Source organism: Rattus rattus, chromosome 15, assembly GCF_011064425.1.
Source record: "Rattus rattus isolate New Zealand chromosome 15, Rrattus_CSIRO_v1, whole genome shotgun sequence".
Taxonomy (NCBI): Eukaryota; Metazoa; Chordata; class Mammalia; order Rodentia; family Muridae; genus Rattus; species Rattus rattus.
The window spans coordinates 68994220-69013409 of NC_046168.1; the positions used below are offsets into that span (position 1 = coordinate 68994220).

The 19190-nt window shown below is 42.7% G+C and overlaps 1 protein-coding gene across 3 annotated transcripts in view; it reads right to left on the bottom strand.

Annotated features, from left to right (window-relative positions):
* Piezo2 (piezo type mechanosensitive ion channel component 2) overlaps positions 1-19190 on the bottom strand; it is a 367176-nt gene that overhangs the window by 88896 nt on the left and 259090 nt on the right. For 2 of the 3 annotated variants that reach the window (XM_032885463.1, XM_032885461.1), the window contains exons 8-16: positions 18717-18879; positions 15339-15458; positions 13056-13094; positions 11550-11688; positions 8369-8517; positions 7336-7566; positions 3235-3358; positions 1899-2191; positions 273-421 (exon numbers count right to left, since the gene is read on the bottom strand). In XM_032885463.1, coding sequence (XP_032741354.1) covers positions 273-421; positions 1899-2191; positions 3235-3358; positions 7336-7566; positions 8369-8517; positions 11550-11688; positions 13056-13094; positions 15339-15458; positions 18717-18879 — 1407 coding nt within the window. Of the gene's footprint in view, positions 1-272; positions 422-1898; positions 2207-3234; positions 3359-7335; positions 7567-8368; positions 8518-11549; positions 11689-13055; positions 13095-15338; positions 15459-18716; positions 18880-19190 lie in introns of all 3 variants that reach the window. The other variant, XM_032885462.1, reaches the window with a different exon arrangement.

A 19190-nucleotide genomic window follows, 5' to 3' on the forward strand; every position in this document is an offset into this window, starting at 1 on the left:
AGAAGGCACAGCTATGCTTCGCCTGGGGTGAACACCAGACGTCATCGCTCACATCCTCTAGACCACCTTCATGGAGTCTGCACTACAGGGCAAGGTCAGAGCTTGACAGAGGGAACGGGGAAGAACGGGGCTTTCTAACTTGCCTTTGAGGACCTCACAGACATCCCTAGCATCACATTTTACTAAAATCATCCACGAGATTTTCGGGAACAATCTGCCTCGGGGCTTTTAATGTGTTTGTTTTCTTCCCATCCCAGGCACACATTGCTTACTTCTCTTTCTTTAACCCGGTCATGTTTTGCCACAGGCCTGGGAAGTTCTCAAACTGGTAAGTGTAGATGAAGATGAGCACCAGCATGGTGTAAATGACCACCGACATCCAGAAGTATTTCAGGATCTTCCTCCACCACTCGTAGTGTACCTGGGAGTCAGACATTGAAGAACGGAGGCAACAAAAAGTTGGAAAAATGGTTGCAAAAGGGATATGGCTTGCATACATATCAGGCTTAATGAAGCAAGGTCTATACAGACACAGACACACACACACACACACATGCACGCACACACACACACACACACATGCATGCACACACACATGTACACACAACGCATCTTTGAAGCAAAGCCTATTTTAGTTGCTGGCTTCTAAGGTTCTTCGTGCGATTTAGTTGTGGCCTTGTGCCCATCATAACTTTTTTTTTCTGCCTACAGAAAGCTGAGATTTTCTATTTTCAGAACTGTAAAATCCAATATCATATTCAATGAACAGAACTGTAAAATATTTATTAGAGGACATCTCTCCTACTTTAGAGATATTCAAGAGTTCGTCAGTTTCCACTGAGAACATTTTCAAACTCTCATTTTTATTCATAATGAGCTCTTACTCTTGCCACTGCTTCGGGTATTCTGATGCTCAAAAGAAGAGTCCACTGTTACTCCAGTCTGTACTGTTGGACTGCCCTCTAACGTCAGTTCAACTTGAGTTGGTGGACAGTCTAAGCCATTGTAATATGATTGGTTTATGGCATCAAAGCCCTGGCTGTAGTACACACACTCCCTTTCCTGCTCTTCTCTCTCTCTCTCTCTCTCTCTCTCTCTCTCTCTCTCTCTCTCTCTCTCACACACACACACACACACCTCCTCTCTCTCTCTCTCTCTCTCTCTCTCTCTCTCTCTCTCTCTCTCTCTCTCTCACAAAAATGGAAGTTATCAGATCCCAAAACCCACAGTATGAGCAAACTGGAGAATCCTCAAGTACTTAAGATTAGCCACACATTGCTCTCAAATTATTCAGTGTTAAAAATGTGATCTGATGTCAAAGATTATTTTTTAAATCAAGACAAATTTTGGAAAACTTATGAAGAGCATAAGAAACACTTGACATCTGACATCTGATGTGAAACTCCATTGCCTCAAAATGGCTATTTTAACTGAAGTCTGTGGAGATGTATAGACTTTGGGTCTTTTTAGTATCGGTGTGTGATTTATTTTCTGCTAGTTCTTTACAAATAAGTTTATTAATATTATTCAAGGGTTTGAACTAACAGCTGTAAAATAAAGGAATGATATATTTTGTTACCTAGAAGGTTATTTTAAATACATTGCTGTGGGAGAAAGGCTATAAAAATTGAAATTTTAAAGATGAAAATATAAATTTTAGAATGAGAGAGAGAGAGACAGAGACAGAGACAGAGAGAGAGAGAGAGAGAGAGAGAGAGAGAGAGAGAGAGAGAGAGAGAGAGAGAGAACACATTGATTCTAGTCATTCTTGATTTGGGATTTGGGATTCTGAGTGTCATCAGTTGCTTTCTAGATATGCCCATCTCTGTGGAGAGAACTCAACTCTACTCCCCAGTCAGGTGTGAGAACTAGGAACTTGGGCCCATGTGTTTACTGACCTGGTACAAGGCCACACAGAACAGGAACAGCACCATGTAGATGATTTTGTACATGACGATTTTCCCCTCAAAGCTGACAAAAAAGAACATGCCCCCACAGACGTAGATCCAATACTTGATGAAGAGGGCCACCACCAGATTGCCCAGAACTTTCATGATGTCCTGGTCATCGTCGTCTTCCACTTCCTCTTCCTCTTCCTTCTTTACCTCATGTCTGTCTTCCTTTATTTCCTCCTCCTCTTCTTCCTTCTCTATGGGCTCTCCTTCCACTTGTATATCTTGGAGTTCCTCATCTTCAAAACAGAAGACTGTGTTATTATTCCTGGCTACAGCCATGCTTTGGCTGCATGTGGAACTGAAGTGGAATAGACAAGACATTCAAGCTCATGTAGTCACGATTTAAATCCTACAGACTCTTGCTGCTGAAACAAGAGTCAATGGTTAGGCTTAATAGGAACTTAATAGTAGCTGGTGTGCGCTGGACTTCTCGTCAACGGCTGCATTAGGGTTGCTGTCCCAGTTTCTCTACACTGGCACTTCCCTTTCCACAGGGTGCTACTTAACTTCATTTAAAAAACGGTTAGTTTTTTTTTTAATTATTTGTGCATGTGACAGAGACAGGAGGACATGTGCAGATCCTGACAGAGACTAGAAGAGGCCCAGAGATCCATGGACTAGGAGAGACAGAGAGTTCTGAGCTTCCTACCATGGGTGCTGGGAATTGAACTCAGGTCCTTTCCATCAGTACTGTGCACTCTTAACCACTGAACCATCTTTCAGGTTCTCAAACTTAACTTCTTTAACATCGTCTAATCCATTCTATAAACAGCAAACATGTTTATTCATCTGCTTAGGGAGTTTGCGAGCTAGTTCTCATTTATCTATACAGACAGACAAAAGCTCGACATGTTAATAATTCATTGCTCCCTTATTTACCCTCCTCTTCCCTTCTCCCCTTTCTCTTCCTTTTCTTTTTTTCCATATTTTTTAAAAGCCAAGAATTTAAATTTAAGGGATTTGAGTTAATTCATTGGTTCCAATTCTCACTAGAAGTATGTCTTCAGAGAAAATTTCTCAGATATTTAGTGCTGTCTTCTATTGGGAATAACCTTTCTGAAAGTTAAAATAACACATTAAAAAAAGTTCCCCATGGGCTCACGTGAATACTCTAAAGGTTACCTTCTGTCTGCAAAGCCCAGATAGGCACCAGATCTTCTGGAGCTGGAGTTCCAGAAGGTTGTGAGCCACCATATGATGCTGGGAATCAAACCTGGAGCCTCTGGAAGAGCAGCCAGAGCTCTTAACTATGAAGCCATCACTCCAGCCCCTCACTTACCCTTCTCGCCAAGTTCTTGACTTCCAATTTTGACTTCAGACAGAAGCGCTTCCTTTTCCTGAAGGGCCTTCTGCTCTGTGAGATGCTGCCTCAGGAGCAGCCAAAATGTGATGGTGAAGAGGATCTGAAGGCAGAGTGAGATGGGGTTCAGCAACCATTTGAAGCTCGTTCTCCCCCATGAGTTGTGGGACCACAGGGCCTATCTATTTAGCAACCCCTTTTTAGTGTGAGCATCACCCATATGCTGTGATCATGTGTGGCACTTCCAAAACCTCAGGATGATGGACACTCTCCATTAACAGAAAACCAATTTCAGCCACTGGACTCCTTCCAGGTCAGTGTCCAAGACTGATTTCCTCTTGATGGTTAGGACCTAATAGAGGTTGTCTTGTGTAATAGCCCTTCGACTGTGAGATATTTCTTATTTTGAAGAATTACACAGATACAAAAAGGAATTTTTCATCCCAGAAAATATACCAGCTAGTTAATCCTGTTTATTTTACAATGACTAAGAAAGAATTCTATGCTTTCACATGGCTACATTGTCCTTTTCTTGGAGCTAGGGAAAAAAATCCTCCTGAAAGAAGGAGCCTATTTCTCTAAGGAATATGCTGCCTAGCACACAGTAGGGCCACTTTTCCTTTTGGCAATAGTGTTATTAAAATACAATTTACTTGCTATGCAACTTACTCATTTCAAGAGTGTATTTCAAAGGTTGAGTATAGATCAGCAGTAGACTGGATACTTAGCATTCATGAGGCTCTGGATTGAGAGCCAAAAAATCTCCTGAGAAAAGTCTACTTAGTTGGTTTCAGTCTCCTTCTAGACTACCATTACCAAAATCGAGTTTGATGTCTTTTCTTTGCCTCCCCCTTAAAGCAGTATGATTTCTGTCACCCCTTCCTTTCATATGTTAGTTTTGCCAATGATTGATTTACTTTTTGTCTGTACTTATCTACATAATGTAGACATTTTAAGTAGAGAGTTACAGGATGTGTGACCTTTTGTAAATGATATTTACTTAGTGTGCTATTTTTAAGGCTTAATTACCTTATAATATGTATACACACATATGTGTGTGTGTATATATATACATATATACATATATATACATATATATATATATAATATGGCACTTCATTCCTTTTTTGCTTTTTTATAAACTAGGGAACAGTATCTTATAATGATGTAAGAATGTGCTTCTGTACTGCAGGTGGGAGCATTTGAGTTTCCAACTTGCCTACAATGGATAACACTTCTATAAACAGTCACCTAAGCATTCCCATGGCTCTGCGTTTCCATCTGTCTTGGAGAGTTCTCTAAGCCTACACCCGGCACTGCTCATCTTGTGCTGAGTGTCTGACTGTTGGAGGAGCTGACAAAAGTACATTTTCCAAGGTTGCTGCACCAAGTCCCACTCCCACTACCATATGTGAAAGTCCCGGTGTCCAGTGGACATGACGTGATACTTGCTGGTTCAGAAAAGGTTTTCACTAAGTATTTGCCAAAGAAATGAAAACGAATTTGCAAGCTAAAGGTGGCTTGGCTTCTCCTTGTGTTCTCACTTGTCACACAGTCACCTGTGCCAGCCTTCATTTGCCTCCAACCAAAATCAGTCCTAATGAATCCTGATTAACATGCAGAGATGAACAAGGTCAAGAACTGCGAAACTGATAATTCGAAAACTGGGCATTAAAATTTTACAAGTCTCTACTAAATGAACCAGTCGAAAACTGAGAAAAAGACTTGTTTCAGTAACATGTAGTGAGAAGTGAAGAATAATTAGGAGCATATGGGGTCTTCCCTGAAGGAAAGAGTTTGAGAGTGGCTGGGAGCAAGGCCAGACATGAACAACGCTGCCAAGGGCTGAGCCCTGCTGCTCTGAGGTGGTGCAGCTCTTTGAGATCAGAGGTCACATTCTTTTCTTTATCCTTTTGTGTCATGCTAACTCATAGGTATTCGCTAGGTGGTATACAGTTAGTAGCATTAGCCTACCTATCTTATCTATCTTTCCATCTACCTTTCCATCTATCTATCTATCCATCTATCTTTCTATCTATCCATCCATCCATCATCTATCTATCTATCTGTCTATCTATCTATCCATCCATCATCTATATATCTACCTATCCATCCATCCATCCATCCATCCATCCATCCATCCATCCATCCATCCATCCATCTATCCATCTATCTATCTATCTATCTATCTATCTATCTATCTATCTATCTATCTATCTATCTATCTATCTATCTATCCACTTGCTTAGTTATTTATCAGACCTGGTGATTGACCACAAGGCTGGGTATACTCTCTACCACTGAGCTAAACTCAACCCTCCAACTTTGGATTTGGAGACAAGGTCTCACAGAGGAGCTCATGCTGACTTTGAAGTCACTCTGTAGCCCCAACTTTGAATTTGAGGTCCTTGTGTCTCAGTCTCCTGAACTGGTGGGATTCCAAACTTGTGTCACCTGACTTGATGGTGGTATGTTCTCATGAATATCAATACTTTGGATATTTTGTGAGACCAGAATTATCTAAGTGGACGACATCCTTGAATCCAATAATGTTTTTCAAAATAGTCAAGAGTTTATTTCTAAAATAACAGAGTCTTTCCAAGAACTAATAATTTTAGACTTAATTTAATCCTACAAATTAGTTGAGTTTTTTGTTTGTTTGTTTGTTTGTTTGTTTTTCCAGTATCTCCCTAGTCCTCGGAGTCTAGCTACAATGGACTAACTCAGTTGAAGGGGTGGAGTTTGAATTCCTCCTATTCAAAATGGCTGGAGAGTTGTATGATCTGATAGAGGTAACTTGTGAGTGACAGCACTTTGAGGAGTTTTCCTCAGGAGGCACATCTGGGCAGATGAGCCAGGGTCGGGAAGGCCTTATAGTTGCTCTGATGAATGAGATTTTCACTGCCATTAAATAGAGGGTCATTGGCATTCATCTTTAAACACTGATTCTAAACGTCTGCTCTGTGCAGCCATTTTCTGCTTAGCCTACTCACAAAGTAAATGTCCCAGGTACACCAGTCATCAGAACTGGGGGTGCCTGGACCCATAGAAATAGTGGCTCCCAGAAAGATACTGTTTCACGTTACATGGCTGTGTTCCTCTGATGATATTTAGTTTCCTGCATGTTTAGTGAAGAAAAAAAATTAAAGGTTCATTCAATATACATGTTGATTTTTTTAAATTGTCTTAATGTCATCAACACGTAGGGAACACATGTTTGGATTCTGTGCATAAAATAGATAAATTGTAATGCTTAACCTTCTGAAATCAAAGCCATTAAAATGACTCAAGGAGATAAATAGACAGCGAAATGGCTGCAAATTCTTGACAACAGAAGGAATAAAAAGCAAGTGTCATAATTTCTGCTGCTAAGAAATGCTTTTCTTATATAGTCAAAGTGTTATCCACAGTAAATTATTCTCTGTGAAGGCATGTGCAAAGAAACTGAGTTTTACAAACTGTTAAAACCTCTCCAGTTCCTCTGAGTATTCTATGTTGCATTTTCTAATTTACATCACATAATCCTATTTCTCCATCTAATTACTGATTCAGGAGTAGTACTGATCGAAACAGTACAACTGATGCTATAAAGGACTTACTGATAAACCTTCTTAGAAAGTCTTGTAACAGACTATACGTAATCGCTACTACTAAATTTAACTTACAAAAATAATTTGTTCTATAAATTTTTTTAGCGGAAAGACTGTTGTTTCTAAGTCAAAACTAAAAGCAGGGTGGAATATATGTGGTCTACTCCAGGCTTGAAGGACTCTAGATGCCAGCTACCTGGGAGGCTGAAGGAGGACTGCAAATTCCAGTCCTGCTTGGGCTCCAGAGTGAGTTCAGCCCGTCACAAAACGAAAAGGAAAACAAGAGACAGAGATGTAGCCCAATGTTGAGCTCCTTGGTCTCATTCTCCAGCTCTGAATAAAAAGAGAGGCATCTAAACAATGCAATCTATTTCTAGATCTCAGGTGTCTTCATTCTAAAATCATTTAGCGGTTCCCTCCGTGGAAACTTGCTTGCTAAGATCTGACCATTATTGCTTCTCTTTCTTTTCCTCTTTCCTCATTCGTTTACCTTTGAGGCAAGCTCTCCCGGATCTTTCTTTTCTAGAAATCCAGGGACTTTCTTGATTTCCGGAAGTTCAAAGCTCCATATGTACTGCAATACCAGCAGCAGATTGGCATAGACAACCATGAATGGAGAGCTGATCATGGCGTACTTCCTCCTGTTGCGAATCATCCAGAGAGTGCACGACCAGATCAACAGCACGAAGGTCAGCCAGCTGTGGTAGGTGATGCTCCATGCCTGCAGAGCCATGGGGACAAAGGACAGCAGCTGTCAGTACAGCACACTCTGGGGAGGTCAATGTAATCTGACCAGGAAAAGGCTTTGAGACACGAGAGACTTGGTGGTGGACAATAGAGAGCTTCCCAGCCTGTCGGGAGGGAAGGAAAAGTGGGAGTGGAGAAGACTGAGTATGACATTGGCTTTGTGCTTCCTTTAAGGGAAAGTCCAAGACCTTCTACTCCCCATACTGCCTCACAATATTAAAGCAGATTTACTTTCCCTAGTATTTGGAGTTAGTGGTCAGTGATGGTCGTGATGAATGTGGGCTATAGCTGAGCGAGAAACGGGAATTTCGAGGCTCAGAGGTTGAGATTAAGCAATCCTATCAGGCAGACCTACATATAATAGAAACTAGAAATTTTACAAGAAGAAACCGCATGTGAGGTGTCTAATCACTGAACAATGAGGGCAAGTTAACAAAGCTATTCTGAACTTCTATGAGGACAAAATGGTGGCTAGACCTTTCAGACAAAGGATGCATTTGCCTTGTTGCCACCAAGTTCTTAGAGACTAGGAAGTGTTTTGTCAATGACAGCTGGGAAGGCCAATCAGGTTCCTGGGTGATATCAACTCCAGGAAACTTGCTACCTGATCCTCAACTCCCAGCCTGTAGTCCCTTGTAAAAGGCCTTTTGGAATCTGTTTCAGATATGGCTTAGGCTAACTGAAGTCAATCCCATTCCCAAACTTCAGTCTTTACCCTGGCCGAGAGGCACGGGCTATAGACCTCTGGTGTTCTGGCGGCTGCTGCGAGTACTAACCATCATGGCGATGAGGGCACAGATGTAACTCTGCTTCATGATGAACTGGAACACGGCGACCATGGCGTGAATTCTCACACTCCGTTTTTCCTCTTGGCTCTCTTCCCCTTCTGAGTCTTCTCTCTTGTCCTCTTCCTCCTCTTTCTTTTCTAGAGAGACAAACACTTTATATGACTAAGTATGGATGCAGTTGACATCCGTCACAATGGCAACGTCTACACTACTCACATGTGTGGTTTTGACAGAGTCCTCTGGTATAGAAAGTATCTCCAACTAGCACAGCCTCTAGGAGTCAGACAGAAGCAATGAGTTCTGACTGGTGGGAATAATGGCATTTGAAAAGAGAGTGTTCTCTGGTATACTCATCCACTGGTATTCATGACTTTGATTTGCCCCTTGACTAGAACACTGTTGAATAGATGAAATGCTAGTTCTCAGATTCAGGGTTTGGGGTGTGTGTGCGGGAGGTGTTGTTTTTGTTTTTGTAGTTTTTGTTTTGTTTTGTTTTTTTGGTGCTGGGGAATGGGACCCAGGGCTCAATGTAAGCTGGGTAAATGTCTATCACTGAGCTATATTCTCAGCCCAGATTCATTTTGAAAGAAATGTGGTTTTCACCTCAGGCATCTTCTCTCAACCAACCACCATCTTGCTTTTAGAGAGGAGTCGGCTACCATCCTGTAACTTCCCAATGGAGAGACCAAGGTAGCCCAGAGCTGATGTGTCAGGTTGGCCATTACTTGACAGGAGTCTCCAGCCAGCTAGCAGCTGCATAGTGGGATTAAAAGAAGATTCTGGCCCAGGCAAGCCTCCAGAACAGACAGTAGGCTCATCCCTTATAATGACCAGAACCTGACTGACCAGAGAAGTCATCCTTATCACCCCCAGATACCTGACCCAGAGAGACTGTGTAGTACCAAATATTAATCAGTATATTATGTAAAATGTGGTCTCTTTGACTTTTTTTTTTTGCTTAAATTAACTGTAAATCTAATAAGGAATACCAGAGTTAGCACCACATAAGGAAAAACAAACCAGTTTGATTACACAGTTTCTTTTGCATGGGCTACTGTCAGGCTTTTTAAACAGAAGTCCAGTGTCTGATTTCTCCATTACAGTCAGATGAGCCTAAGGTTTGTAGTAAAATTCACAAATCATGCCTAGTAATGAAAAGAATAAATCAAATGCACCCGAGAATTACCACTATGGTAAGTTTTTGGTATGGTTTGTATGTGTGCGTTATGGTGTGTGTGTGTATGTGTGTGTGTGTGTGTGTGTGTGTGTGTTGTGTGTGTGTGTGTGTTGGTGTGTTATGGTATGTGTGTCATGGCATGCATGTGTGTCTTGTGTTATGATGTGTGTTTGTATTATGGTATGTGTGGTGTGTTTGTTATGATATGTGTATGTATGTGTATATGTTTGTGTTATGGTGTGTGTGTGTGTATGTATATGTGTATTAAGGTATGTGTGTGTTATGGTGTGTGTGTGTGTGTGTGTGTGTGTGTGTGTGTTGGTGTGTTATGGTATGTGTGTCATGGCATGCATGTGTGTCTTGTGTTATGATGTGTGTTTGTGTTATGGTATGTGTGGTGTGTTTGTTATGATATGTGTATGTATGTGTATATGTTTGTGTTATGGTGTGTGTGTGTGTGTATGTATATGTGTATTAAGGTATGTGTGTGTTATGGTGTGTGTGTGTGTGTGTGTGTGTGTGTGTGCGTGTGCGTGTGGTATAAATGAAGGTCACTTCTCCAGCTGGACCTTCACAGGCCTAGTTTCAGTGTTGGCTCCCTCCCTCCCCTCCCCTCTGTGGTCCTTCCCAGTGTCTGCCATGTCCTCCTGGAACTGACTTTGTATTCCCTTGGAGACTTTGGCTCTGACCAGGTTTCCTCCTTACTGAATGGTTCTGATTTACAGTTCCTTATGTACATTCTAGAGCTTTCTACTGCCCATTTGTTAGCATGTAGAGACGCTTGCTCTAGGTGATCAGGGAGAGTGTTTGTGGCCACCAAGCGGCCAGCTCCACAGGATCTTCTATAAATGGCCTCTTACCACTGCTCTAATGGCTGTTTAAGGGAGGTGTTTCCTTTGATCTCTGCCCTCTCACTGTGCAAGCATCATCTGCCCCCCTTCCTCTGCACTCTGCCTTTAAACTCTCTGTTACTAGATACTGTGCCAATTTTTTTTGAGCATTTTCTCTTTTATGACATGGCTTCCCTCACCAGAGGTGGATGAAATCACTCCAGTTTTCTCTTATTTTTAATGGACTTAAAATCATCTTCTTTTAAATTTTTCTTAAAATATTATCTGAGAAAGCTACTGACCTTCAAATTAACTCATAGAAAACCCAGCATGTAGATGGATAGATGGGTAGATACACACACACACACACACACACACACACACACACACACACATACACACAGACACACACCACACAGACACACCACACACACACCCCACACACAGACATACCACACACACAAACATGCACACACACACATCCCACACAACAGACACACACACACATCACATATACACCCCCCCACACACAACACACACACACACAACACACATACCACACATATACACCACATACACACATCACACACAGACACACACCATACCACATACATACACCACACACACACCACACATACACACACACACACACACACACACACCATACCACATTCACACACCACACACTACACACCACACACATGTTTAATTCTATAAAAAGTTACATGTTGCCATTGAAGTTACTCATGCTTGCAATCTCAGCATTTGGCAAGCACAGGCAACAGAATTACTGTAAGTCTGAGGCCAGTCTGGTCTACATCCAGGCTTGTGTAGCAAGAACCTATTTCGTAAAGTTAGCACACTCGAATTCTTTTTTCTCACCTTTTAATTTTTTGACGTTTGCCCCACTCATGACACTTGTTATATGTACAAGAGCCAAGTGTGAATAAAAACACGCCGTTGTATATTAGAAACAAAGCTCTGTGGAAATAGCCTTACTTTTACTGATCATGGATGGCAACATTTCTGTTTAAAAACAGAGGCTGTTTGAGGGTAAGGAACCAAATCATGCATGAAATAACAGGAAGTGGCACCATTTTATGAATGAAAGAGGAGGAGCACACATCTGAGCAAATCTGATCCATTCACTGTGAAGCATTACCTGAGGACTCCTCTGAGGGCTCCCACCGGTACTGGGGAGTAGTGTATAGGTCTGTCTTGGCGGGGCCATTCTCTATGGGCAGACTTGGGTGGATGGTGTGGTAGTCCACAGGGTTGCCGTTCACGGTCACCAGCAGGCCCTGCCAGGGGAGTAGGAAAGGGGACAACAGTGATTGCAGTATGACCTCTCTGTAAGCGCACCTCTTCACTTCCCAGACTCCATGCATCACCCAGGATGAAAAGCTGATTAGAGGCCAAACCATTTAATAAATCTAATATTTTTTATCAAGATGGATCGTATATGCTTTCTCCAAATTTGGTCTCTATCACTAGTGACAATAAAAAGCGTACCCAACTTTTCTGAATAACTGCTACATATAAACCATACAACAGACTCTGTCCTCACTAGAAATACGAACTCCAGAGAAAGGCTTGTGGGTCTCTTCCTGATCAAGGTCTACTCTCTCTACTGCACACCTTCCAGCTATCTGGCTTTGCAGTCCTCCATACCTTCCCTGGGCATCCACCCTGCTCTTGTTCCAGACTCCACCCACTTTGCACAGGGCTAAGCAAATGCTCTCCAGGTCTTAGGTGAGACATCCTAACTTCAGGGCTGCAGTAGATTAAGTGCAAACACCCGGGCCTTCTTTTCCTCTCACCTCTCTGGCGTTACGGATTCGAGATAAACATAAACATATATACAATTTCCATATATACGTAATAATTAGCACAACTGCAGATGAACATGTTTTAAAGACAGATCCATAGAGCTAGTGGTGATAACTCGGTCGGTAAGGTACTTGCTTTTCAAGAACCAAGAATGGGGACCTAAATTTGATCCCTGCAATGTATGCAAAGAAAGACAGCCATGGGGGCATCATGCCCTTGAAGTCTCAGGGTTCAGGCTCACTGGTGAGCTAGCCTAGACTAAAGAAAGTTCTAGACTAGTAAGAGACAATGTTTATAAAAAAAACCAGTGGAAGACAGTTCCTGAGGAATGGCACCCAGGGTTGTTCTCTTGCCTCCATTCTCATTCTCTCTCTCTCTCTCTCTCTCTCTCTCTCTCTCTCTCTCTCTCTCTCTCTCTCTCTCTCTCTCCTCTCTCTCCTCTCTCTCTCTCCTCTCTCTCCTCTCTCTCTCTCTCTCTCTCTCTCACACACACACACATACATATACACTTTTGCACATTTACCTACATACAATGTGTACATATGTGTGCACCCCATACACACACAAACAAGTACACATATGCATGTGTGTACACAGACACACAAAGAACAGTGCTTCGAACAGGGCTTTTCCACAGTATAAATGTATTTTGTATGTTACATTTCATCTCATACTTTAGTCAGATTTTTAGAGTAGTAAAGCCAGTAAAATTTCTGTGAAAAGAATTGAAAAATTCACAGGGAATTTCCCGATAACTCAAATATACTCAAAGGATCTAACTCTGTCACTTTTAAGTCACTTACATAAGCATAAATGAAAAGTCTAAGGGTATACTAACATCAGATGGTTTGTAGTCATCTTGGGTCATGGATAAAAGCTGCAAAAAGCAAGGTGGGACAGCATGTTAATTGATAAGCTAGAAGCAGTTAGAAGTACGTCTGCACTGGTACACTTTGCTATATGTAAACCCAGCCTCTAACTAGCTGCATACTAGGTATGTTAGAAGTGCCATGCAAAACACAGCAGTCACTGAAATGTATGCCCTCCGTTCATCATAACCATTTCCCAACTCTGATGTTCAGTTATACAAACAAATATGCAATCATGAGCTATGAGATTATAAACACATTTGTGGACACAGTGCTCTGCCCTACAGTGACTTTAGGATACTCTGTGTTTCTCGTCAGGACTTTGCCAGACTTTGTATATGACATGCCATTCAGATGTTCTGCTCTGTCATGCAGAATGATAAGGGGGAACGTTGTCCAAAGTGCATATTTAAGAAAATTAACATAGTCATGTGCTGTTTGATGACTAGGAATATTCTGAGAACTGCTTCATTAGGCAATCCCACTTTTGTGTGATCCTAGAAATACGCTAAGCCCTAAGGCACAGCTTGATCCACTCTCAGATTGTAGGGCATAGCTTACTACTCCTAAGCTACAAACTTTACAGCATGCTACCGCACGGAAGACTAACCCCGGTGTGAACACAAAGATCATTTATATACCTAAAAACACAAAAGGTACTGCAAAAATATGGTATAAGGGACACTTGCTATGAATGGAGCTTGGAGGGCCAGAGATGGTTCTGAGGGAGTCAGCAAGGAGTGGATGTGGATATGACAGCCAGACATGTGATTGTACCTCTTGTGGAATCTGTAAACACTGTACGTTTGGGGTTCACTAGGGAGATTTCAACAGTGTGACCTTAATACATGGGCCATGTTTTCTGCTGTGAGACTGTCATGCTATGTCATAGGTTGTAAGAATTTTTGAGGTCATTGAAATGACCTCATGGGAGAAATGTCCAGCATGTGGATCATGGTCATGCTGTTTTTGGCTCCTGTTCATCATGGTTCGTCAAGAATGCTCTCAAGGGAAACTGGCTTTTATTCTGCTTCCTGTGTGGACCCAACATTGGTTGTGGTGATGATGGTGGAGGTGGTGGTAGTGTAGTGGTGGTATGGTGTAGTGGTACTGATGCTGGTGGTGTGGCGATGGTGGTGTAGTGGTGTGAAGTTGTTGCTGTTGTGTCTTCAATCATTATGTTTGGGGTCTTAGCTTTCCTTTGCACTTGAGCACCATAGCCTCTTAGCCATTGGGCAAAGGTCTTCAAGACTTCAACTGTAACCACTGACAGGGTCTTGGAACCCTCAGAGCTCCCTGGGACATAATTTGCACATGGTTGAACGATCCTGTCACTATAGTTGGAGAAATGTACAAGAGAGCACCTAGTGGGACAAGGGAAAACCCTCGGGTATCTTGGGCATGATGTCTGTCCCATGGTGTACCTCCTGTGTCCTGAGGCACTGCACCTACGCTGTGATGCAACCCACCTGCCCCAAGGTTCTGTCCTTCCTCACAGTAGCTCCCTCACCCACCCACCCTGTCCCTCTTAGTACAAGACAGTGACACTGAGACCAGGGCTATATTGTCTTAAAGAAACTCGTCTGCCATTGAATGTATCAGGGTCTCCTTCTTGGTTCTCTAAAACGCTGGGTGTGACTTGCGGGCTCCATCTAGGAAAAGAACATTTGTCTTGATGGCTTTGCAAACAGGCTCTTAAGTCCACATGGCATCAACCAAAATGACTTCACACTGACTGGCAATAGTGATCTATTACATGCAACTTATGTGAGCTAATGGTCTCCCTGTCAGAGCCTAAAAAATCAAAGGGCCCATAACCACATTCAGAGAGGGTCTGGGTCTTCCCCAGTCAGTTACAGAGTGACCACCATGAGTCATGGAGTCACTCAACACAGTGAACAACCCTGCGGCCGAGTAGTCTATCTTGAAACTACTCTCTCTCAGTGCCAACAGTTTATTTACTGATCTTTGTCTTAAATATTTTAAATTTAAAAAAATCAATTTTTTTTGGTTTTTAGTCAAGGTGATTGATATATAAAATTATTCTTTTCTGGGGTCTTGTGGGAGCAGGTACTTCCTTTAGAATCCCCGGGTTTGGCTGTGGCGGAGGGTTTTGGACCCCTAAATCAAATTATTTCTACAAGTCAGAAGCAACGAGATCTGACCACTCGTATTAAACCCCACTTTCAACAACACAACATGGGCATGGAAAACTAAATGGGGAAGCGAGCATTCTTTTTTCTGTGCCTTACTTTTCTCTCATCTGTTGGGTACTGGGTTGCATACCACAGGCTCCGCCTCCTCTCTGCTGTGTTCTGATTGGAGCAGCCATCCAGTGCACCCTCCTCTTCCTTCGACATCTCCTCCGGCACCTGAAACACAGAATCATGGGAGCAGCTGTGCTCCCCTAAGCAGATCCACAAACCATCGCACTTGGTCCCATCTTTTCAAACTTAGGGTATGCCACAGATGGGATTTGATCAGTACACTCCTAAAATAATGAAACGCTATATGATCACCACTGTGGAATGTAGCTTGATTCTCTTAAGGCTTCCCGTGTTACAGATGTCAAGCATCAATGGCTTCTTAATAGGTATTCTGCAGCAGAAAATAGCAGCATAACTGTTGGTTCTAAGGGCAAGCACTTCTAAAGGGGTACACAGTTAATAGTATAAGCCTCTCACTGGCGAATCTTTCATTAAAACTTTTTTTTTTTTAAGCCAGGATTTGCTACATAGCCTAGGCAGGTCTAAAATTCACAATTCTCTTGACTCAGACTCCGGAGTGCCAGAGTGAAGGCTCACAAACATGTTTCATCATGCACAGCAGGCAATATTTAGTTAAAAGCAATCTCTCCAGAGCTCTCACACAGTAATGAGGCAAGATCTACAGAGTGGACGCAGATGTCCTTTCAACAAAGGTGTTCCCGTAAAAAGGGAATTAGTTAGAGTAGAAAGTGTGGATCTGGGCTCACTGCCCAATCTTGGCTCCAGTGTGCAGCAGAGGACCCAAGGGAAATACCCTATCCCCCCAGAGGCCAGGCAATCCCAACTTACGATGAGTCAACATAGCCATTCTTCGCTTCTCAATGGTTGGAAGTGATAAGCATTGAGTAGAAATGGTACTTTAACTCACAATAACCTGCTGTTTAAAGGGGAACACTCACGCACACGTTCTGTTTTTAACATTCAATGTACTGTAACTGGCACACAATATTCACTATTATAGAGGAGCCTTTGCAATATATGACTTTGGCAACCGCGGGCTGAGTATGCTTTTAAAGCAGGTTATGATCAGTTATGATGGTCAGCAGGTCGGGAGCATTTTAAATGCGTTCTTGACTAAGAGTATTTTCAAGTGATGCTGGGTCCACTGGGGAGTATCCCTGTTGTGTGATGAGGTATTTAACCAATTTATCGGGAGCCCTCACATAGTAATGAGACACAGAATTCACGGAGATGCCTTTCCAACATCCTTCCGGTATTTAACTCTTAGTATGACCTCTTCCTCCTTTTCCTAGCCCCCACCCACTTCGGACATATTTGATTGACTTTCACCTCTGCATTCACATTTGATGGCTGGCATTCTTCACTGAATGTGCCAGAGCTTCTGAAACTATGGTGTGAATAGCCTCCTGTCTTCTCACATAGCTTCAGTAATACACTTTTCTGCCCCTGCCTATTTAAATTGCAGATTGAAAGGCTTCATACCTAAGTTCCATATTCTACTTGCCCCTACAGGAACCGGCCTTAATCCCATTGTTGCCTGCAGAGCCTGTAGCTCAGATTGCCTCCCTCCCCAGCTGTCTTTACTTTCCCAGCTCCAGAGATGTTCGTGACGCTAGAGCATCCCACAAGCCTGAAGAAATCACAGAGCAGTCACCATGCTACTGCATTACCTGGATGTCTACATGGAATGCCATGGGGAAAGCTAAGCACACTAGAAATTACACACACACACACACACACACACACACACACACACACACACACACACACACACAAACACACACACACACACACACACACACACACCCCACATGTAAGGCTTCCCATGTATGTGCGGTGTGTGTGTGTGTGTGTGTGTGTGTGTGTGTAGGAAACTAACATAATACAAATCTTAAAGTATTTTATTATTGAGGCCAATTTGAAAAAAGATTTGGAGAGGGCTGGAGAGATGGCTCAGTGGTTAAGAGGACTGACTTCTTCCCAGCAACCACATGGTGGCTCACAACCATCTGTAATGAGATCCGATGCCCTCTTCTGGTGTGTCTGAAGTCAGCTACAGTGTACTTATATATAATAAAAAAATCTTTAAAAAATGAATTGGAGAAAGATGTAACACAAGATGATTTGCCCCTTCTGACCTCATGGATACAATTTGTTACTTTGTATCCATCTATTGGGGCCCGAGAGGAAGACACCCACACAGAGGGCTCTAACAAGGATGAGATCTGAGACTCTAGTCTTAGTCACTGGTACCCTCCATGGGTGACATGGGAACAGAGTGCCATGCAGGAAGAAGAGAGATTCTCCCTTCTCTTCTGCCAAGGATGAGGGAGGCATGTATCCAATTTCATCGACACTGTTTAATTTGAATCGCATTTACTTTAGGGGGGGGCTGTTTATTTTTCTTATAGAATGGATAGCTTCAATGAGTATGGGCCTTTTCTAGTGTTATCTTACTTCATACTGGCCCCCAAGTTAGTACATTAAACTTTTGGCCTTCAAGATGTGTCTCCTGAAACTGGTGACATGTAGTTCTAGCCTATTCCGTGACAATAAATGCAGGAAAGAGAAAAGGGAAAACTGTTCCCAGGCCCAAAAGCTAGCAGCATTTCCAATGAGGTTGCATTTTGGCCTGAGTTCAGCAGGCATGAACAGTGCTCCCTGCAGACGGAAAGGAGAAAGGCATCTCTTACATGCACCAACCCCTTGCCTTGCAACCTTGTCCATCCATCTAGGAGACAAGTGGACAGAGGACAGAGAAGAATGGGAAAATGCACAGGCATTGGCCTTCCTGTTCCAAGGGTCATGATCTTGTCAGTATTCTTATATGGAACAATCCAGTGTCCCATGTTCTTGGGTGGAATGTCCCAGTCTCCATGTCTCACAGTGGAAGCCATGGGAGTTGAGATTTTATGATGTCTGTCCTCAGTCACTGGGGTGTCAGAGAATATTGAGACAGAGGGCTGTATGGTCTCTAAGACTAACACTGCTATCAAAGATGGGCTTGAATCCAATCTGAATCATTCAGTAAGTGTGTGATTCCAGAACACGCATCTCTCATGCTTCATTCCCCTCACCTATGAGACAAGCACAATATTCATTCTTCTGTATTTTAAGGGTGGAAAGAAGGATGCACGAAAACAGCCGGCATACTGCCTTTTGGCTTAGTGAGTGCCCAATAAAACCTAACCTTCCATTGTTACTACCCACTGCCACTTGTAGCAGCTCACACAGGTGCCAGTGGGGAGCTGGCTGGCATCTGCGCAGAGAGAATTTGCATTCGCTCAGTATTTGCAGAATTATACCAATGTGTGTAGAACACTACCATTTTGCTGTAACCACCTCTCCTAGAGATTCTAGGTACTTTGAAGATAAGATCGCGAAACATTTCCAGGTCCTTACAAGAGGCTCTTGCAACCAAATGCGGATCAGCGTGGCCAGCGTGTAGTACATCACCAGCAGGAGGATGGGGTTGGCATGGTGATACCAGGACAGGTCTGGGTTTACTATGATCTTCCAGGTGCTGGAGCAGTCTGTTTGAATAACGGATTTGATTCCAAACAACCTGTTCAAAAACAAAGAAATGCGGATAGCTGCAGTCAACTGTGACAAGTTAACACACCAGAGGGTAGATACACAGCTAAAAAATTGCATAATGTATACTGAGACATATAATATACACACACAGTTATAGGTTAGATAGTAGGAGGGAGTAGAGAAATCCTGAAGGATTCAGGATTTTGCCAGGTTGAGCAGCTGGGCTGGGAAGAAGCTCAAACACGTTAAAGAGACATCAAAGTCTCCATCTTACTACTTGATATTACCAAGTCTCGTGTCTCATTTTCTCTCTTTGGTGCCCTCAGGGTTTCCCACGTC